Below are 23,468 nucleotides of genomic sequence, written 5' to 3'. Positions count from 1 at the left end.
GCTGCATGGCGCTGGGCCGGGGCAGGGGACCTGAGGCCGCGCTCCCCTGCCCAGTGGGGCTTGACGGGGGACCTCAGGGCACGCCCCTCGCCCCGGTGCCAGGCTGGGGGACCTCAGGCCGCGCCCCCCACCCCAACACCAGGCCAGAGGACCTGAGGCCACACCCCCCACCCGCGGGGCTTGATGGGGGACCTCAGGCCATGCCCCGCACTCCAGCGCCAGGCCGGGCTCCTGAGGCCGCGCCCCCCCCCCCCCCCCCCCCCGCCGCCTGGCAGGGCTTGACAGAGACCTCAAGGCATGCCCCCTGCCCTGGCCTGGACCAGGGGACCTCAGGCCGTGCACCACACCCCGGCGCTGGGCTGGGAGACCTGAGGCTGCACCCCCTGACTGGCGGGGCTTGACGGGGGACCTGAGGCCGCACCCCCCTCCTTGGCACCGGGCCAGGCGAACTGAGGCTGTGCTCCCCACCCGGTGGGGCTTGACGGGGTGGGGCCTGCTGGGTCTGGATCTAGCCCAATGGGGGTGGGGCCCGCCGGGTCTGGGTCTCTCGAGATTTCAAGGTGCACGTGGGTGGGTGGGGACTTGACTCTGGTTCCTGTGGCACGCCCCAGATTCTGACAGGAGGAAGATTTTCATATACATTTTACTACGTTTCTTTCATCTCTGACACTTCTATTATAGAGAAAGGGCAAATAGCAATATTAAAATATTTCCTCTAATTAATTCCCTTTTAATGTGCACGAATTTCGTGCACTGGGTCACTAGTGTGTGTGTGTGTGTGTGTGTGTGTGTGTGTACATATATATGTATGTATGTGTATATGTGTGTGTGTGTGTGTGTGTGTGTGTACATATATATGTATGTATGTGTATATGTGTGTGTGTGTGTGTGTGTGTGTGTGTGTGTGTGTGTGTGTATATATATATATATATATATATTTCTAAAGAGCTGTGTCTCTTCTTATTGCCTGGAATACCCAAAAATTCATTATTTCCATTTTCATGGACTTAAACTAAGAAAGATCTGAGCAAATCATTCCAGTACTAATATTACCAAAAACATTTTGTACCAATATTCTTACCATAGTAAAGTTTAGGGAAAAGTAGCATTTTTAATATTGCAATATGTTTATAAACCTCAAATTCTAAAGCATGGAAATTTAAAATTATGGAACAAAAACTGACTCAAGGAACTTTGGTACCTTGCAGATTTAACTTCTCAATTGTTTGCTTATCTGCCATCCTTCCAAAGAGATTTTATATTTTTTTCTACAAACATCAGAAGTTCTTGGGACATGCAAGTTATATGTACAAGTAAATAAACTTTATGAGTATGTGAAAAGACCCATGTTAACTTGAGAAAGAATGACATGAAAAAGGTGTCATGCCAGTTTTAACTTCACTGTTTTAATAACACGAAATACAAGTACAAAACATTGTACAAGTAAGTATACTTTTTACTACATGAAGATGGAATAATACATTTGTGTTTTTACCAGAATCTGTATCACCCACTACTATTCCTATAAGGTTTTAACATGAATAAAACAAACAACAAAAAAAACACACACAAGTCTTTTCAACCATTGTTTTTAATCTTAATATTTTTGTTCAGCTGCTTTTGGAGAATTAAGAAATACAAAATCACCTTGGCCAAGAGTTTTGAGTGGGTAATTTTGTTATTTCATGTTGGCTGAAATCTCCCTTATGTTGGCATTGCAAAGACACTGTGCACTGACAGAGGACAGGAAAAAGTGTTGTCTTAATAGCCCTCTTAAAACTTAAGAAGGCAAATGACCATTTCCTGTAAAGTACAGAATATTATAATAAATAACAGCAACAGAGGACCATAAAGCCCCACATGTGCTGAAGAAAAGCAAGTCTGCAAATATTTAAGTGAGAGTAATATCATATAATAAAGAAAAAGTAAACTGTGCTTAAGTGTCCTGAATTCAGCCTCCACAGCATACATCAGTTTTCAGCCATTTCAATTAAGACTTTTCTTATAATAAACAAACAAAAAATGATGAAAGTAGCATTTACTATGTTGGAAATGCAAATAAAAAATAAAAAATACTGCTAATTCCATAAAATATTTGGAACTAATTTTGTTTTCATAAATAAATAAAATGGTGTTGGTGTTTATCTCTTTTTAAAGTTTTAATTATCATTCTTACTGTTTAAAAAACATTCAAACTAATGTCAACCTTTAAGAATAAACCTTGGAATATTTAAAAGAACATGTTTGGAAAAATGAACCACATTTTTCATTGCCAGAATTATGCTTTGTTCTTAGCGGAATCATCTTTGTTTCTTCTTTTTACGTCCCAATTATAAACCCTGGCCATATCTGTAAGAATTGTTAAAGAAAATGCAAGTGCAATTCTAAAGATAACATTTGCAGTGACTAGGTATGCACACACATTGAATCAAAGACAGAAATCACACACACAAAATACTGGTGACAACTAGTGTTGTGAGCCATCTTGCTATATCATTTGCTACAAAAATACTGGAACTAAATTCCACCGAAATGAAGTCAAGGTGTCAAATCAGCAATTGTTTAGCATATATAATCAATTATGGTATTATATTTAACATATACACTGAGTGGCCAGATTATTATGGGTTCAGAGATCATAATAATCTGGCCACTCAGTGTTATGTGCTTGACACTGTCAACAGTTTTAAAGACAGCCCCTTATCCTAATATGTAATATTTAAATTAGTACAATTATGAATAATTTTACCTTTGCCCTTCCCTTTAACAGGACAGTCACTCAATTTATTAAGCACCAAAAAAAAATTATTAAGCACCTACATCTTTTCCTTTCCACAAGCAGCACCTGTGTAGGCCCTCACATATCAAATACTTCTTCCATGGATAGTGACTTTGGTATTGTATCCACAAAGTCATCATCATATTCAAGGTCATCTAGATTTGCTCCTACGCTACCTTCTGGGAATTATACAGGTATTTTTTTCTCTAGACGAAGTCTTTACATTCAAGTCACACACCAACCCTGCTCTGGGCCTCAAACAGGCCTGCCTTCCCTCACCCAAGCACTCAATGCCTGCCAGGTGGAGAAGAGAGAGAAAGTACAGCTTCTATACTTGAAGAACTCGCAGTCTGACATGAAAAACAAATGAAGAACTATGTACAAAGTGCTAAGTAAGCCCAGAGGAACAACAAAACACCCTGAGAGGGTCAGAAAATGTTCAGAAGTGTTCTGATGCTTGTGCTGAAATATGAAGGATAAAAAGTAAGCGAGGTATGGCCAGCCAGTGTGGCTCAGTGGTTGAGCAGCGACCCATGAACCAGGAGGTCACAGTTCAATTCCCGGTCAGGGCACATGCCCATGGGTTGTGGGCTCAATCCCCAGTGTGGGACATGCAGGAGGCAGCCAATCAATTATTCTCTCTCATCAAGGATGTTTCTATCTCTCTCTCCCTCTCTCTTCCTTTCTGAAATCAATAAAAACATTTTTTTAAAGTAACCCAGATAATAGGAGGAAATCATTCCAGGCAGGAGGAACAAAGTGAGGAAAAGCAAAGGGCGTAGCACTTTGGGGGAGGAGGGGAGAATAACTGATTGAGATGATCCAGAAGTTGGGCTGCGCTAGGGGAGGGCCAGGGCAGAAAGAGTCACTGGCAGGACTCTTTGGTCTAAGACTGATTGGTCTGAGAATAAGGACATTCTTCTCATTTAAGCAATGTAAGTAAGAACATTAAAAACATCTTTACCCTTTCCTCCCTTTGTTTCTTGTTAAGAAAGGATACTGACTTCAGTGGTAGTAAATTGATCTCGAAGAAAGTCAAGGTCTTCCTCAAGAGAATCCAGGTTCTTTGTGGCAGTTGTTAAATTCTTTTCCAACAATGCCTGAGCTTCATCGATATCATATTCAAGCATTACATTAGCCTGAGAGAAAGAGAGAAAGTCATGAGAATCACTAAACATTTACGTAGTGCTTTATAGGTTAGAGCAGGGGTTGGGCAAAATCCAGCTGGCTGCCTTTTGTCTTAAGTTTTATTGGAACCCAGCTATTATTCTCCACGCACTTCTGTTCAAGCCACAGTGTCAGAGCTGAGTAGTTATGACAGTGACCAAGTGGTCTGCAAAACCAAAAACATTTACTCTCTGACCTTTTATAAGTTTATTGAGCCCTGGCCAGTTGCTCAGTGGTTAGAGCATCAGTCCTCAGACCAAAGGGTCTTGGGTTCAATTCCCAGTCAAGGGCACATACATGGTTGCAAGTTTGACCCCGGCCCAATCAGGGTCAGGGTGCGTGCGGGAGGCGGCCATTCGATGTGTCTCTCACGTTGATGTTTCTCTCCCCCGCCACTCTTTCTCTGTCTCTCCCCCTCCTCCCTCCCTTCCACCCTCTCTAAAAATCAATGGAAAAAAATAACCTCAGGTGAGGATTAAAAAAAAAGTTAACTGACCCCTGGGTTAGAGAATATATTTACACACATTATATCATTTACTCCTAGTAACAACCCTGGTAAGGCAAGCTATTTTCATCTTTACAGCTAAGAAAACAGGTTGAAAGGTTAGGTTGCTTATGTTTGCATAGCTAGTAAGTAAATGGGAGAATTAGGATAAAAACCAATATGTTTAGATACCAAATCCTACCTTTCCATCATGACACTAAATAGTGTTACATTTGAATCCATTTAAATAGCTGTTTCTGAGGTTAAGATACAATAATCTAAAAGTTTTCCAATACATCTATGTTTGACTCAATAAGAAAAATAGCTAGCTTTTACTGTCCCCCTTCTACCTCCAACAGATAGATGTTAGGGGTGCAGGCAAGGTGACTATGTCTGGGATTCTCAGGAGCTGGTGTTACTGCCAACACTTGGGGTGCAAGCACCATGGAGCGGGGAACCATACCTTTCCCAGCTCCGAACTCCTCCTATCACCTGACTTACCACCAAGCATTTCCTGAACAACTTTCCTCATCAGATAAATGGAATTTAAAATTTACTCACAGGATTACTGTAAGCATCAAATGAGATAACATGAAAGTGTTTGGCACAAAGTATGTGCTGCATAAATACTGACTGACTAACGCAATCCTTGATAATTAGAAAACTGCATAAAAATTCAGATAACACATTTAAAAACACTTCATTCATGCCAAAAAACATCAATCGTTCTTCAGGAAGTACCCGGTGCCAAGAATTTCTCCTCAGTTGAACCACTCCTCAAACGCTGCCTTATCAGCCTCTGCACTTGACGGTCTAATAGGCGTCTCCAGACTGACATGCTCAAAACACAACTCCAAGTCCCCCTGCAAACCGCTTAGTGCTTTGCTGCAATATGAGTTTCCTGTTCGTTGTCTTTTGACTTATGATTTCTGACCTTTGTGGCCTAAAAAACCATTCCTATTTCAGGGTTACAAAATAAGTCATCTCGGAGTTGGCCTAAACTTTGCTGGTGTCAGCACTTCGAGTAAGTATGTGATCCATGTGGAATTCACCCTAGTGTGAGATGTCAGGTGGGCTCCAGCCGCAATTCTGACCAGAGTTCCCTGTTGTCCCAGGCTAAAGTATGGAATCATCTCATCCCCACCTGCTGATGGAATGTGGGTGGAGGGAAAGAGAAACCAAGGTGAATGACCCCTAGGATTTGAGCTACTTGGTTAATAGCTGTTCCACTTGCAGAAGTAAAACTCAACAAATGTGGGAATGATTGTATAGAATTAAGTGTACAAACTCTGAAAATATTACAACCAACAAAAACCAGGAGGAGGAACTAAGGGACAGAGAGGTGAGTTTCTGTGTACCAAACTGTCCACCTTTCATAGGTCTCTCTCAGGAGTGAGTCCACAAAACAGCAGCAAGGGGAAGTCCTCAGTGGGGAAAGCTGGGAGCAGTACACTTGACTTTCTATTTTTGTATGGGAACTTGCCTGAGCTAACAAGACCTATGGATGGATGGCTAACTAGACCAGCGGTCACCAACCGGTGGTCTGCGAGGCCCGAAAGGTTGGCGACCGCTGAGCTAGACAGTCAGGAATGCTTGGTTAGAGGACTGAGAGGAGTAATAAAGGAAACATCAAAGCAAGGCCTATGAAATCATCTAAAATTGAAGTGTATGGTTTAAAAATTGAACTCCAACCTCAAAGTTTTTTTTACAATAATCTCTCCCCCCCCCCCCCCGCCCTAAGTTTAGAGAGATCTTTCTAGAACTTAGAAATTCCTATTGGGAAGCAACATTTATCTGAGGCTCAGCAGTTCCTTCAATTGCTCCGCCTTCAGTTACATATTAAGAGATAAAGCAGTAGCTGAAGGGAAGTAGGGCTTGGTCACTTGTGTTTGTTTGGGAGAGACTTGAGCAGGTTTTTGTAACAATCTTCATCACACTCCTAGTTTCAGTCCATTTCTAATATGGACCACCCAAATCCCACCCCTTCCTTCAACGGTCAAAAGGAGATAAGCATTTACATAGCTCAAACAATACTGTTGTGCTGGGAAAACAATGTCAGCCAATGAAGTTGTGGCTATTATATTTACTTACCCCCAACCACAGACACACTTTATCGGTAGGAGGAACTGAAGCTTTGCAGTACAGGTTATCTGCCAGTAAGAATCTGGTCTCCATTGAATTGGTGGACTCCTTCAAAAAAATGACAGTACTATAAGCAGGCGAGTTTAATACCAAGGTCATAAAGGACAAAGCTCACAGATGAATCTAAGCCATTTAAAACAGTACCATCATGTGCCCGGCCAGTATGGCTCAGTGGCTGAGCATCAACCTATGAACCAGTAGGTCACGGTTCGATTCCCAGTCAGGACACATGCCCGGGTTGCGGGCTTGCTCCCTAGCAGGGGGCAGCCAATCAATGATTCTCTCTTATCATTGATGGTTCAATCTCTCTCTCCCTCTCCCTTCCTCTCTGAAATCAATAAAAATATATTTAAAAAAAAATAAAAATAAAAAAACAGCACCATCATGCAAACTAAGTATAGTGGTAAAATAAATGAATGCTTGGAGCCAGATGGCTGGACATGGATTCTGGTTCAACTGCCTACAACCTGTGTAAATTCGGCATATTCCACACTTAACCTCTGTGTCTTGGGTTCCTCATGTGTAAAATATGGATAATAGCCCCCACACCTCTGAAGGCCATCACAAGCAGATCGTGCGTGCGAACACACAACACACACACACACACACACACACACACACACACACACACACACACACACCAGTGCCAGGTACAGAGTAGGCACTACAAAAGGGTTAGCTATTATTCTTACTTAATCAGTGCTTCATGCCCAACCAACCAGTTCTGAAATCTTACCAAGTTCACTGACATAAAATAATGTACTAGAAATGCAGTTATTCTACCAGTCAAGTAATAAAACATATAACCTTTTAGTACAACATCCTTATGAAATCTAATTTTTACAGATTTCTTTTATTTAATGAGTATTGGATTAAGACTCTGAAGATTCTCAAATCCAGTTCTGCCAGTAACTAGCTATGTGACACTGGGTAAGAACTTCTCTGTAACTGTATGCTCCGCTGTGAAATGAGAATCTGAAACATAAATTTTAAGATTCTTTCCAGCTCTAGAAGTCTTGGACTCCCTCCTTATTCTCGGGGAGAACAGTAACAACAACAAAAAACCTTCGATGCTGCTACTGCAAAATAAAACGTCTTATTTTTGTATCTAAAATAATTTCAAATTGCATTTAAATTTGGCAAATACTCCATAGAAATAAAATAATCCAAGTATGGGCCCTAGAATTAAACCTGGTTTGGGGGAGGAAGCCACAAAACCACTTTTATGGAAGCACACTGTCCATAACATCAGTACACGTGGTCGAGAAGGCTGACTGGATCTCCCAGCACAGATCAAGTACCAGTGAGCAGAGTCAAGAAAAACACATCTCTGAAGTATCCTGGTTCACTCACATTTATAAATAAAAATGTACTTACTTTTTTCTTCTGCATGTATTTCAGAATTTCTAAAGTCTGCTTAATTTCAGGAATCTGGCCCTTTAGCCTGTGAATAAGAAAAAAGGTTAACCTAGGGCAGTGGTCCGCAAACTCATTAGTCAACAGAGCGGCAAACCGCGGCTCGCAAACCGCATGTGGCTCACGAGCCGCCGTTTGCCAACCACTGACCTAGGGCTTTGCAGCAAGAATAAACACCAGGACACAGTCTTACAAGCTTTGCCTATTCTATTGATATGTTCTTGAGGACTATTTACAAATATAAAATATTTAAGGTATTTCATAAGGTTTATCAAAATATTTAAGATATAAATACTTACTAACATATTTAGATACGATAACAGTATTTCTAGAATACCTATTGTACACAAAGCCCCGTTCTATCAGACATCACATCATTACTTAACATTTCAAGAGCAAACCATATTCCACAGAGATGATTCAGAGGTTCCACATTTGATCAAAACTGCATTTTAAATGGATTCATTTTAAAAATAATGTGCATTCAAATATATTCTGAATTCGAAACCACTGGAAACCAGCTACTCCCTATCCAGGGTTGCATGTAGCTGCTCCTGGCGAGTACTCAATGCACAGACAAATACATCACAGTCAGCCAAATGCCAGCCAAGAACACTGGCAGCGTCTCAGGGCATACACTTGTCACACTGTAAGAAATGTACAACATCACCTGACTGTGCAACACACCACATTATGACACAGTATAACTTAGTGACTCTTTTAAGCTTTGGGTAATTTTTTCTTGATAAATGCTTTAAGTTGATAAATACTTTTTTAAATTATAAATGGGTCATTTGTTTAAAGACAGAAATTTTTAAAAATGATGATAGGCATGATGAGTTTGATGACATACAACAGGTTAAGTTACATCAACAGCTACCAGCAATACTACTAGCCTAGAACTAGATAGCCACACACAAAAATGCAGGCTTTATACACTTCACAAAAATCATGTCAAAATGACTCACAGACCTAAATGTTAGAAAGAGTTAAGTGTATTCATTTGTAAAATATCTAACACACACACAACATAAGTATGTTCAGATCAAGTTTTTTGCCATGTAAATTATTTCTATGATATGTTTTTGCATGTATAAATTGTATGTAATACATAAATGAGGAAGCACATTAATGAATCAAGCAGCTGCAGCCCCAGCCAACTTAGGAACCGGATTGCCAAGACCACTGTGCATGTCCAAGCACTACATCCCTCCCCACCTTTCTCCATCCCAAGAGACAGTAGCTCTCCTCAACTGTGTGTTCACAGTCACTTTATCCTTTTTCAAATCGCTTCATCACATACATGTGTATCGCAAAACAATACATGCTTTACTGGTTTCTTAGCGCAATAAAAACGATCTCCTGCACTTTAGGGGGTTTACTTTTTAACCTCATTTAGTTTCCTAGGACTTGTTCATTCATTTTCACTGCTGTGTAATATCCAATTATGAATACAAAACAACTTATCTAATCTCCTGGTAATGGACAATTGGGTCAGTTCTTGGTCCTTGTTATTATTTGAACAGTGGAGATCTCTAGGTCCTGGGAGTAGGTAGGGAAGTGAAGTAGCTTAGAAAGGAAGTGGACCAAGTCTTCAATGGGGGAGTAGGCTAAGGAAGAACTTTCTCCTTCTAAATTGCCCTGGGTGAATCACTATACCTACCCCATAACTGTTACAGGGTAGAAAAACAGTAGAATTGGCCAGGGACAGGAGGAGCTGGGAAGATAAGTACAAGTATGTACTGGCCTCGGCAGTCTCCATTCCCCACTCCCACACCCAGTGGTGATGTCGGTGAAGAAAGCCAAGGGCAAAGGAAAAGAGAATCCCTGTAAGCCAAGCTACTTGGTTAGGGAGGGAGCATTTGTCTAGTGGCCACGCCCTATATTTTAATGCCAGCAGCGTTCTTCCTACCCCTCCAAACCAGGATAGACTTCAATTACTCCCACCCCCACATACATTACTGGCCAAAGTAACTAATATCTCTGAGAGAATATGCACTGACAGGGAAAAGAAATGGTAATCTGATAAACTCAACTGTAATTAAATAAAGAAAATAAACTCAACAACCTCTATCAGATGAAACAAAATTAAATACTAAAAGATAACATTATACAGTAAGTATTAAAAGTACCTCAAAGAGAAAAGACAGGATATTGGTAATATGAAGAAGAAGCAAGCATATATAATAAGAACCAACCAAAACGATTAGTTATAGAAAATCTAATAATGGTTGAAATAAAGGACTCACAGATATCCATCTAATTGCCAAAAGACAAATGAAATACAAAGTCAGCAGAAGAGAAGAGATGATAAAAAGAAATGAAAGGCAGAATTGGAAGTGTCAACATCCATATTAACAGGCAATCCCAGGAGAGAAGGAAAAAATTTAACAGATGATAGAAAAAAAAACTTTTAAATGACAATCACAAAATTTCCAGTTAAAGAAAAATAAAAGGCATGTGATTCATGTATTAAAGAGATCCCCACAAGATAATTATGAAGTATTTTACATAGCTGAAGGTAAAATTAAAGATAAATAACAGACTACAAGGAAAGATTTGCAACGTATGTAAAGAAAAAGGTTAGTATTCAAGCTACATAGAGCCATCTGCTGCAAAAACACATAGCTTAGCTGACATCACACAGGTGAGGGGAATTTCAGAAAAAAATAAAAGGGTCTGGCCGGTGTGGCTCAGTGGTTGAATGGCTGAGTGGTTGAATAACGTCAACCTATGAACCAGGTCACAGTTCGATTCCCAGTCGGGCCACATGCCCAGGTTTTGTGGGCTCGATCCCTAGTGGGTGCGTGCAGGAGGCAGCCAATCAATGATTCTCTCTCACCATTTTTGTTTCTATCAATCTCTCTCCCTCTCCCTTCCTCCTTCTGAAATCAATAAAAACATATTTTAAAAAATAAAATAAAAGGGACAAAACTAGAAAAGGCTTTGAGTTGAGCAGTGAGAAGGCAGGCAAAAAGTAGGCATCATAAGGCAGGTGCCAATACCAGCTATAGAGCTGAGCCTAGGCCCCTGACTTGCTCAAGAACTTGGAACAGCACTCAAGTGGTTCAAGGCTGGTATAGAGTCACAGTTCCAAGCAAAAGCAAAATCCTCTATGGATAAAGGCAAGCCACAGAGGTATACATACAGTAGTTACAGGAAGCTGACATACACGGTTGACCCCTGAATAGAGTTTTGAACTGTATGGGTCCACTTATACATGGATTTTTTTTTATATATATATAATTTTATTTTTTTTTATTGTTTGAAGTATTAAAAATAGTAGTACATATGTCTCCTTTTTTTTCCCCCATTGACCTCCCCCCCGGCCTCCCCTACCCCCCAGTACATGCCTTTACCTGCCCCCCCCCAGTGTCTTGTATCCATTGGTTATGCTTACATGCATGCGTACAAGTCCTTCGGTTGATCTCTTACAGACCCCCCCCCCAACCTCCTCTGCCTTCCCGCTGTAGTTTGACAGTCTGTTCAATGCTTCTTTGCCTCTGTATCTATTTTTCCCCCATTTCTTTCCTTTAAAAAATCTTGCCTCTGCAGACTAGAAATAAACATAATATGCCAGATATCACTGCTGACATGTACACATAAGGAACTGTTTGACAATGAAATGGGGACTCAGAACTGTTGGACATTGAAATTGAGACTCAAACATTTTTTGTTATTATACATGGATTTTTAAAATAAATACTGTATACATACTTTCTCTTCCTTATGATTTTAACATTTTGTTTTCTCTAGCTTACTTTATTGTACAAATACAGTACACACTGAGTGGCCAGATTATTATGATCTCTGAACGCATAAAAAATGGCCACTCAGTGTATATCCTATATAATAAAAGGCTAATATGCAAATTGTCCCCTCGACCAGGAGTTCGACCAGCAGGCAGGCCAGCCAACCGCCCATGTCTCCTCCCCCTGGCCAGGCTGGCTGGACCCCACCCATGAACCGGGCCTCTAACACACACACACACACACACACACACACACACACACACACACTCTCTCTCTCTCTCTCTCTCTCTCTCTCTCTCTCTCTCTCTCTCTCTGAGTGGCCAGATTATTATGCGTTCAGAGATCTTAATAATCTGGCCACTCAGTGTATAATGCATATAACATACAAAACATATGCTAATCCACTATGTATCAGTAATGCTTCCAGTCAACAGTGGGCTATTAATAGTCAAAGGTTATACACAGATTTCTGACTGCGGGGAGCGGGTGGGTCGACACCCCTAACCCCTGCATTGCTCAAGGGTCAAATGTAGTTATTTAAGAAGTTAAAAAAGCTATCCACACATAGACAAATTATAATGAAGATGACCTTGAAAGTACCTAAAAACAATAATTTGTTTACATAAAAAGACAGGCTGAATATAATAACAATAAACCATATGTTGTTTACATGGAAAGCCCTTAAATATAAATCATAAAAAGATTGAAAATAAAGGGATTGGGAAAGATACACCAAGTAATATTAGCCAGAAAAAAAGCTGGGGTAGCTGTAAGTATCTAACAAAACAGATTTTAACACAATCAGCATAATTTTATATATGCTTATATAAAATTTACATAGGCTTAAATTCACCAAAATGACATAATTCTCAGATTGCATGCATCTGATAAAATAGAGTAAAAAGTTTTTTTAAAGGATAGAAATTATTTCGGGTTAAGATGGTAACAGACCAGCGCTCCCACCTCTAACCGCTCAAAGAGCCAGAGAAAATACACCTCTTTGTTGGAAGGCAGCAGAGAGCTGCTGGGGTGATAGGAACTACAGGGCTAAGACTCCTGCAAGGGAAGAGACTGAGAGGTAAACTGATTTCCTACAGCCACTTTTCCCAAGTAGTACATGAGGGGATGCTTCTTTTTATAGAAGTATGCCAGCTTATTAATAAATAAAAAAGAAATAACTGAATTAGAACATCATCCTCTTGCAATTCATAATTAATGGATCTAGGCATTGAGTATCATAAAAAGGGACAACTAAATACTATGTCTCTTAATGGAAGAACAATAAATAAACTTAAGAAGCAATGTTGCCAAAAAAACCTTAATACGATCAAGACAGTAGATCCAACTATCAATTTATAGTAAGTGGAAAAGACAAAGAAACATGTTTGAAAATCCCCACAATTGCTTTGAAATTTAGCACAACACACTTCTGAATAACTGGATTATAGATCTAAATGTGAATGAGAAATCAATAAAGCTTTCAGAATAAAGCATTAAGAGAATATCTTCACGGACTTGGAAGAGACCAATATTTCTTAAACAGGATATAAAAAGCACTAACCATTAAGGAAGAAGATTGCTAAACAGAACTTTAATAAAAGGTATTTAGATCAGAGCTGGAACTTGAAAAAAAAACACATGTCAACTTTTTAAAAGTTTAAGTCATACACGATTAACTTTTTTAAAAACTTGGAAATTTCTATGCTTACCTCCTTTTCTTTTGAGCAAGGTTGAGTTCCATAAACTTATACTTCTGATACTGTTCATCCAACTTCTTTAGCACTGTATCCGCAGTCTCATTCCCAGGCTGTTTCATGTAGGAATCCACATCTTCCTTTAATATCAAAAATAATACATTTCAAATTTTAAGCCCAGCCAGCATGGCTCAGTGGGTGAGCACAGATCTATGAACCAGGAGGTCACAGTTTGATTCCCTGTTCAGGGCATATGCCCAGATTGCAGGCTCGATCCCCCATAGGGGCCGTGCAGGAGGCAGCTGATCAATGATTTTCCATCATTGATGTTTCTATCTTTCCCTCTCCCTTCCTCTCTGAAATCAATAAAAATATATTTTTAAAAAATTTTAGAATTTGCATGCCTAGTCTGATTTTTTACTTCTTTAGCTCTATTTTTAAAACATAAAAGAAGCCCTAGCTCAGTGGTCAGCAAACTCATTAGCCAACAGAGTGGCAAACCACGGCTCACAAGCCGCATGTGGTTCACGAGCCACAGTTTGCCGACCACTGCCCTAGCTGGCTTGGCTCAGTGGATAGAGCGTCAGCCTGCGGACTGAAGGGTCCCGGGTTCAATTCCGGCCAAGGGCACATGCCTGGGTTGTGGGCTTTATCCCCAGTGGGGGATGTGCAGGAGGCAACCAATCAATGATTCTCTTATCATTGATGTTTCTATCTCTCTTTCCCTCTCCCTTCCTCTCTGAAATCAATAAAGATATAATTAAAAAAAAACATAAAAGAAAAAAAAACACCTTGTGTTTTTCTCCCAAGGCTTGTTTTTTTGTTAATCCTCACCCAAGGATATTTTTTCCATTGATTTTTATTTCGAGAGAAAGAGAAACATTGATGTGAGAGACACATCCATTGGTTGCCTCCTGCACATGCCCCGAATGTGGGACAGTGATCAAACCTGGGACCCTTCAGTCCGGGGGCCAAGGCTCTAACCACTGAGAACCCAGCTAGGGCATCCCAAAGCTTGTTTTTAACTAAAATAGTAATTTTAAAAAGTTAGACCATTTCAGACAGTGCACACACATTTTGTTTTTGTTTTATTTTGTTGTTGTTAATCCTCACCTGAAGATACTTTTCCATTAATTTTTCAGAGAGATTGAAAGGGAGAAAGGGAAAGGGAGGGAGGGAGGGAGGGAGGGAGGGAGGGAGGGAGGGAGGGAGGGAGGGAGGGAGGGAGGGAGGGAGGGAAGGAGAGAGAGGTAAGAGAGAGAGAAACATGGATGTGAGAGATACATCCATTGGTTGCCTCTGGCATGTGCCTGATGGGTCTGGGGCAGGGGTGGGCAAACTTTTTGACTCGAGGGCCACAATGGGTTCTTAAACTGGACCGGAGGGCCAGAACAAAAACATGGATGGAGTGTTTGTTTGAACTAATATAAATTCAAAGTAAAGGAGCGGAAGGGAGAGCAAGAGAACCGGATAGAACAGCCGGATCCAGCCCGCGGGCCATAGTTTGCCCACGGCTGGTCTGGGGACTGGGGGCCGGGGATGGAGCCTGCAACCCAGGTACGTGCCCTTGACCAGGAATCAAACCCTTGGCCCTTTGGTCCACAGCCCCATGCTCTAACTGCTGAACCACACTGGCCAGGGCAGTGCACATATACTTTGCAGCTAATTTACTCTTCCTCCACCTTCCTCTTTTTATTTTTATTTATGCATAGGGAAAGAATGATGACCTTGTCGGCTTTATGCATCCCCCCCGAGACCTTAGTAGTAAATATAAAAGTTACCAACAAACACATTGCCCAGTTATGTGCCCTAGCCACAAAATGATTCAACAGATTGTATGCCAAGATTATTGATTTTATTACTTAAATTTTTAACTCGAAAATTCTACCATAGAAATCATGCTAAATATGGTCATTAGGTTCCCAAGGCAAGCCATAATACCTCTGTAAGTATCAAGTGGTTAAAATAAAATAAACTCAAAAGGCACACAGAACAATCTTTTGTACAGGAATAATTAAGCCCAACAGAACCAGTAAAACCAAACAGCATTTAAAAAATGTACCCTACATGCTGGTCCTTCATTGCAAGTAAGTTAAAATCCAATCATCTATGGTCTCTGGCGTCTCTACATCATTATTCTTCTCCATGCTTATTAACCACAGGGGAATATTTTAGCCAAAACAAAGCAAGAAGAAAAAGGAAGAGGAACACAGCAATGGAGTGAACTATGAAACTATCAAACTAGTGACGCAGTAGAAGAAATCGAAAAGGTGAAGCTGAGGCAATGATTGAGTTGTGCATCTTCCTAAAGAGTCACTGCAGGAAAGAGAAGTCAGTTTCTAGTACATGGGACGTGTTATTAGGAACTTAGAGTCTAGCAAGGAGAATTAACCATAGCAGCATAAGACTTGGTTAAAAGATGGGATGTGCCCAGCCGGCATGGATCAGTAGTGGAGCATTGACTGATGAATCAGGAGGTCACGGTTCCATTCCTGGTCAGGGCACATGGCCAGGTTGTGGGCTCGATCCCCAGTGTGGTGTGTGCAGGAGGCAGCCAATCAGTGATTCTCTCTCATCACTGATGTTTCTAATCTCTCTCTCTCCCTCTCCCTTCCTCTCTGAAATCAATACACACACACACACACATAAAAGAAAATAACGTATTTGTCTTATATGATTTCCAAAAGATCACTATCAGATACAACACTTATTACATCCAGGAGTAAACAGCAATTGGGAAGAAGAGGCAGGATTCAAACTCTGGTCTATTTAGAAGCCAATGTTCTTCCTATAATAAATACCATGCTACTCCCATTAGTTCAGGAACGTACTTTATTAGTTCAGGAACGTATTTTATTAGTTCAGGAACGTATTTTATTAGTTCATAAAATTTGGATGGCACAGTGGTTGGCAAACTGCGGCTCTGTTGACTAATGAGTTTGCCGACCACTGACCTAGACTCTCGATTCCAATAATTACAGGCTGTTGTTGTTCCTTGTGATTAAGCCCCTATCCCAGTGGTCAGCAAACTCATTAGTCAACAGAGCGGCAAACCGTGGCTCGCGAGCCACAGTTTGCCTACCACTGGCTTATTATATCATGTTGGTAGAAATTTTATTTTTTTTAATTTTTTTATTAAGGTATTATATGTGTACATATCTTACCATTGCTCCCCCCACCCCACTCCCATACATGCCCTCACCCCCCAATGTTTTGCATCCGTTGGTTATTCTTAATTTTTTTAAAATATATATTTTATTGATGTTTTACAGAGAGGAAGGGATAGGGACAGAGAGCTAGAAACATCGATGAGAGAGAAACATCGATCTGCTGCCTCCTGCACACCTCTCACTGGGGATGTGCCCGCAACCAAGGTACATGCCCTTGACCGGAATCGAACCCGGGACGCTTCAGTCCACAGGCCGACGCTCTATCCACTGAGCCAAACCGGTTTTGGCTCCGTTGGTTATTCTTATATGCATGCATATAAGTCCTTCGGTTGATCTCTTATTTCCCCCACCTCTCCCTAACCTTCCTGCTGTAATTTGACAGTCTGTTTGATGCTTTACTGCCTCTGTATCTATCTTTTTGTTCATCAGTTTATAATGTTCTTTATTATCCACAAATGAGTGAGATCATGTGGTATTTTTCTTTCATTGACTGGCTTATTTCACTTAGCATTATGTTCTCTAATTCCATCCAGGTTGCTACAAATGGTAAGAATTCCTTCTTTTTTATGGCAGCATAGTATTCCATTGCGTAGATGTATCATAGTTTTCTGATCCAGTCATCTGCTGACGGGCACCTAGGCTGTTTCCAAACAATTTTAGGGGGGAAAAGGCATTTTAAGATAAGACTTAAAAAAGCCCTCAGATAGTTTATCCTCCTGAAATAGATTTGTAAAGTCAACTATAGCTGAGCACCATGATGTCGTATGTAAGGCACTATGGAAATACTGACATAACAGTATAAACTCATAACTCACTTTAGTTATGAGTTTATACTGTATGTCAGCCACTGTGCTAGGACCAGGAGAAAATGCCAGGGAGCAAGATAAATACCTCCCTTTCCTCCCAGTGGCAGAGCATGTGTAAGTAGAGGCTCTGGAGGCCCACAGACTGCCCAAGTTAAAATCCTGGGTAACTCATTTACACACCTGTGTGGCTTGGTGCACGTTACTCAAGGGTTCTGTGCGTCGGTTTCATCATTTACAAAATGGGCAAGATAACAGCACCACCTTCTCTAGAGTTATGTAAAAGCATTAGGAAAATGCCTGGCACTCCACAGAGGTTAGCTCTTGTTACCATTAGCTGGGAGATACATGTAATGAAATAAATGGCACAGCTGAGTGAGAGAAAAATCAAAATAATTGAAAGAATAACTACAAAATTGTATCAGCAAACACAAATATGCAATATACAGTGTATATAAAAGTAATTCAAATAAAAGAACTGGTCTTTTGAAGATGTAAGACATGATTAACAAAAAGATAAGAGACAAGGCAATGTAAGACACAATCCAAAAGGTCGAGAAAATTCCATTAAGACTTTATAGGAGCTTAACCTGAGTGCGAAAAGACATTAATACTGGCCTGGACGGCCAGTCAGGTTTTCTCTCATTATTCAAACAGTTTTCAAATACTATTTCTAGAACAGCCTGATGGAAGAACAAGATTGAAAGCATCTACTTTTTCCTCTTTGTTTGGACTTGGGTTGGTTTCCCTGTTTTGTGAAGCCTCCAAATTGCATTCCGTGCCTCCTCTCTCAACTCCACACATTTTATTACTAAGTTGTTAGAATGATGTACCCCAGACCAAATACCATTATAATGTGGCTTCATTTCGACACCTAATGACAGCCCGTTGCCTACTGGATAGAGCCTCAATTCCTTAGCATAACAAACAAGGACTTCACATTCTCACCCCTAGCCTAATCTCCAAGGAAACAGAACACTTCATTCCTTCAACAGACGAGGTTTCCTTTCCTATTTTCACACTTCAGCACCAGATGTTCTGCCTACTCATTGTATCCCAAGTCACCATTTATCTGTCGGGCTCTCCGGCATCTAGGCTGAGACTCAAGCCTCTCACTGCCTCGCTTTTCCAGGCAGCAGAGGATGAAACCTGTCGATGGGGGGGGGGGGGGGCGGGAGGGGAGAGGGGAAGTCTAAGGGACCGCCCCGCTCCCAAGTCTTCCCGCCCCAGGCCCCCATCTCCTCTCAGTCCTTCTGGGACGGCGTTTCCCTCGGCGGATCCCAGCCCAGCTTAGTCTATACAGGGGCGGAGGGCAAGAGGGGATGCGGCGTGCTCTCCCAGATCCCTTAGCCGCTACTAAGGATTAGCGCAACTCCTTCCCCCCAGTCAAGACCAGGGTGTGCGCCCGGCCGGAAGGGGTCGCGGCCTAGCATCAAGATGCCTAGGACCAACATGTCTCTTACCACAAACACGGCCTCAGGAATCCCCAGGTGGAGCCGCCGCCCGTTCCCTGAAGCGAGTTCTCCTAAGCCACAGGCATCTCTAGCCACCGCCATCTTGGGGAAGCTCGCGCGCGACTAACAGCTTCTGGAGCCGCCAGCCTCCGGGGGCCCGTGATTGGCTCGCTCACAACTACAAGGCCCGCCCCTCCCTTGTGAGCACGCACATTGGTGGGCAAGCAGGAAGTAACCGCCCCTTCTCCGAGTGGCCCAACCTCTGGGTGCTGATTGGTTGCGTGCAGTTGAGTGACAGGTATGGGAGGGCCTCGGAGGGAAGCTGACTGTGTGGGAAGAACCAATAAGGACTCCTGGGAAAAGGACTCTTGGGGATTTGACGAGGAGCAGGGCTGGAGGACCCTGGAAATCAGGGACAAAATCGGACCCCATTCCCACCCCAGAACCGGCAGCCCCCTCCAGAATGGCCTTCACAGCCACCTGATCCCCTCTCAGATGCAAGCAAAACTAGGACCTAGGTGCCACCACAGGGCTTCATCGGTGCCTTTCTGGTCCCACCATAGCAGTGAGCTTGCCGACCCTTGAAAGGGACTTATAATCAATCCATCACACCAATCTTTCCCGAAAGCCATCTTTGATCAGAATCTCGCGACCGCAGCTCAAACATTTTCAAAAGTTCATAGTCTAGCCCTAGCTGGGTTGCTCAGTGGGTAGAGCATCCGCCTTGGACTGAAGGGTCCCAGGTTCGATTCTGGTCAAGGGCACATGCCCCAGTTGCGGGCTCGATCACCAGTGTGGGGCGTGCAGGAGGGCAGCCGATCAATGATTCTCTCTCATCATTGATGTTTCTATCTCTCTCTCCCCTCTCCTTTCCTCTCTGAAATCAATAAAAATACGTGTTTTTTTTTAAAGTTCATAGTCTACATACACAATGTTTGTTCCTGCCTTTGCTTGAACTGGAGTGCTAGCCAGTGAAATGGTGCTTCACCCCCTCCTACGAAGCCTACCATGAGCCAAGCCCTTTATGAAAAAAGGCTAAATGTCAGTGTCCTTACTTAGTGGGGACACATAGTAATAAGTGATTAACATTTATATAAAAACTAACTACATACCAGTCACTAAGTAGTGTTATTTCATCCCTACAGCCCAGTGTGAGAGGGACTGCTATTTCCTCTACAGACAAGTAAAGGGCCTTTAAAGTGAACCATTTGTAAGAGAATAAGATATTGTAATAGTCACATACCTGGTAGGAAGGGAGCACAAGTGGAAGACACTGCCTAAATTGTATTTTAAAATGAGAATAACAATGCCTGGCTGGTGTGGCTCAGTGGTTGAGCTTTGTCCTATGAACCAGGTCGCTGGTTTGATTCCCAGTCAGGGCAGATGCCCGGGTTGCAGGCTTGATCCTCAGTAGGGGGCGTGCAGGAGGCAGATGATCAATGATGTTACTCATAATTGATGTTTCTATCACTCTCCCTTCCTCTCTGAAATCAGTAGACACACACACACACACACACACACACACACACACACACACACACACAGATACCTTTAAAAGAAGAGTGATGAGAAAAGTATGTCAGCCTTTAGGAATGGAGAGAAGGAGGGAGTAATTAAATGGATGTAGAGGGTAAAAGGTAGGAGGTGGGTGCATGGGACAGACTAAGTCAGAGACAGGAAAATAAGCTACTACTGCCAGAACTGTAAGGACTGTTCAAGGAGGTGTCTGTATCAGGTTTGGGTCCTTCTAACAAACTCAGGAATCTGTTCAGGAAAGGGTGGGGACTGGATACAGGGAAATGTGTGGATCTAGAGGAGTAAGGAACATGGGAGAGGCTTTAGACTGGAAAAAAGAGGGAGAAACTCAAGGACTGAACATAGGGGTGGGACTAGAGGACTGGGGAGAGGGGAGATGTGAGCTGGAAATATGAGTGATGTGGAAAAGTGAAGAAATTGAGCGGGGCAGTAGGACTAGTGGCCTGGTGAGCAAAATTTGTGCATGGGGGCGGGGGGGGGGGGTCCCTCAGCCCGGCCTGCACCCTCTCCAATCTGGGACCCCTCGGGGGATGTCCGACTGCTGGGGGGTGTCCCTGTGGGATCGAGCCTAGACTGGCAGTCGGACATCCCTCTCGCAATCTGGGACCGCTGGCTCCTAACTGCTCACCTGCCTGCTTGTCTGATTGCCCCTAACCACTCTGCCTGCTGGCCTGCTTGCCCCCAACTGCCCTCCCCGGCCGGCCTCATGGTCCCCAACTGCCACCCCCCTCGCTGGCCTGCTCACCTCCAACTGGCCCCCCCCCGCCAGCCAGCTCGCCCCCAACTGCCGACCCATGCTGGCCTCATGGCCCCCAACTGCCCCCCCTGCTGGCCTCACGGCCCCCAACTGCCCTCCCCTGCTGGCCTCATGGCTCCCAACTGCCCCCCCTCCGCTGGCCTGATCACCCCATCTGCCCCCCTGCCAGCCAGCTCGCCCCCCACCTGCCCCCCCTCCAGCCTGTTCACCCCCAACTGCCCCCCCTGCTGGCCAGCTCACCCCCAACTGCCCCTCCTGCAGGCCTGCTTGCCCCCCACTGCCACCCCTGCCAGCCAGCTCGTCCCCAACTGACCCCCTGCAAGCCTGATCACCCCTAACCGCCTCTGCCTCGGCCCCAGCACCATGGCTTTGTCCGGAAGGATGTCTGGAAGGTCTCCTGGTCTAATTAGCATATTACTCTTTTATTAGTATAGATAGATTATATAGGATAGGATTGCTTAAAGTGGGGGAGCCTTTTTCAGCAGGAGATGATGCTCTTGGCAGAGAAAAATACATAATCCCTATATCTGAACTGATAGCCAGCCATATGCACTGCCAAAGCGGTCATTAAAAAATTGAACCGCTTTCTTACACCTTACACCAAATAGCTGTTGCCCTTAAAACCCCTCCTCAGCCCCCACCTTAGGTTCTGCCTTCATAGTTCACCCAGATTAGGTTCTGAATGGTCAGTTTCTATGCCAGTCAACGTCTCTGGGCCTGTCTTTGGGCCTGATCAGAGAGGCAGAGCTGATCAGCAGCCTGGTGGAGGCCCGGAGAGAAACAAAGGCGCAGCTGCTGGTGAAGCCCGGAGAGAAAGAGAGAGGCAATGGCTGATCAACAGCTGCCACTGTGGGTGCAGATCAGACCCTGCCTCTCTCTCTGCAGGCCTCTCTCCAGGCATAATCCGCAGCCCCCTTGGCAGTCAGTGCTGGGTCGCTGCCTGCACCGGCTGCAGTCAGTGCTGGGTCACCACGGCAACCCAGCACTGACTTCCGGTGTTAGGACGAGCCTTTGGTTGTTAAGGACCCTGGCTCTTTATGTATATACTAGAGGCCCAGTACACGAAATTCGTGCACAGGGGAGGTGTCCCTCAGCCCAGCCTGCACCCTATCCAATCTGGGACCCCTTGAGGGATGTCTGCCCGTTTAAACGGGCAGTCGGACATCTCTCTCACAATCCAGGACTGCTGACTCCCAACTGCTCGCCTGCCTGCCTTCCTGATTGCCCCTAACCACTTCTGCCTGCCAGCCTGATCACCCTCTAACCACTCCCCTGCCAGCCTGATTGATGCCTAACTGCTCCCCTGCCAGCCTGTTTGCCCCTAACTGCCCTCCCCTGCAGGCCTGGTCACCCCTAACTGCCCTCCCCTGCAGGCCTGGTCCCCCCCAACTGCTCTCCCCTGCAGGCCTGGGTCCCTCCCAACTGCCTTTCCCTGCAGGCCTGGTCACCCCCAACTTCCCTCCTCTGCCGGCTTGTTCACCCCTAACTGCCCTCCCCTGCAGGCCCGGTCCTCCCCAACTGCTCTCCCCTGCAGGCCTGGTCACCCCTAACTGCCCTCCCCTGCAGGCCTGGTCATCCCTAACTGCCCTCCCCTGCAGGCCTGGTCCCCCCAACTGCTCTCCCCTGCAGGCCTGGGTCCCTCCCAACTGCCCTCCCCTGCAGGCCTGGTCGCCCCCAACTTCCCTCCTCTGCCGGCTTGGTCACCCCTAACTGCCCTCCCTTGCAGGCCTGATCCCTCCCAACTGCCCTCCCTTGCTGGCCATCTTGTGGTGGCCATCTGTGTCCACATGGGGGCAGGATCTTTGACCACATGGGGGCAGCCATCTTGTGTGTTGGAGTGATGGTCAACCTGCATATTACTCTTTTATTAGATAGGATAGAGGTCTGGTGCACGGGTAGGGGACAGCTGTTTTGCCCTAAAGGGTGTCCTGGATCAGGGTGGGGTTCCCTTGGGGTGTGGGGCAGCCTGGGTGAGGGGCCTGTGGTGGTTTGCAGGCCAGCCACGCCCCTGGCAACCCAAGCGGAGGCCCTGGTATCTGGGGTTTATGTATCTTCTACAATTGAAACTGTAGCCTGGAGCGGAGCCAAGCTTTCTGCTTGCTCCGTGGCGGCAGCCATTTTTTTTTTTGGATTTATGTATCTTCTATAATTGAAACTTTGTAGCCTTAAGCAGAGGCCTGGGTCGGCCAGGGTGTGCGGAAAGCTTGGCTTTCTCCATCACCGGGGGCAACCCTAGCCTCCTGCTCTTTCCAGCTCCGTGGCTGCCGCCATTTCTGTTTGGGTTTATGTATCTTCTATCATTGAAACTTTGTAG

General features: G+C 44.0%; 1 protein-coding gene across 1 annotated transcript; it reads right to left on the bottom strand.

Annotated features, from left to right (window-relative positions):
• Positions 1-1,386: 1,386 nt before the first annotated feature.
• VBP1 (VHL binding protein 1) lies at positions 1,387-19,012 on the bottom strand. The gene is made up of 6 exons (XM_080653909.1): positions 18,871-19,012; positions 13,450-13,574; positions 7,950-8,016; positions 6,522-6,620; positions 3,780-3,918; positions 1,387-2,349 (listed from the first exon to the last, which is right to left on the bottom strand). The coding sequence occupies exons 1-6, from the start codon at positions 18,961-18,963 to the stop codon at positions 2,279-2,281; spliced, it is 594 nt and encodes a 197-aa protein (XP_080510035.1). The 5' UTR covers positions 18,964-19,012; the 3' UTR covers positions 1,387-2,278.
• Between the last annotated feature and the right edge of the window lie 4,456 nt (positions 19,013-23,468).

This window comes from Plecotus auritus, assembly GCF_963455305.1.
Source record: "Plecotus auritus genome assembly, chromosome: X".
NCBI lineage: Eukaryota > Metazoa > Chordata > Mammalia > Chiroptera > Vespertilionidae > Plecotus > Plecotus auritus.
The sequence above is the reverse complement of the archived record's forward strand: the minus strand, read 5'-3'. Positions and strand labels throughout refer to the sequence as shown.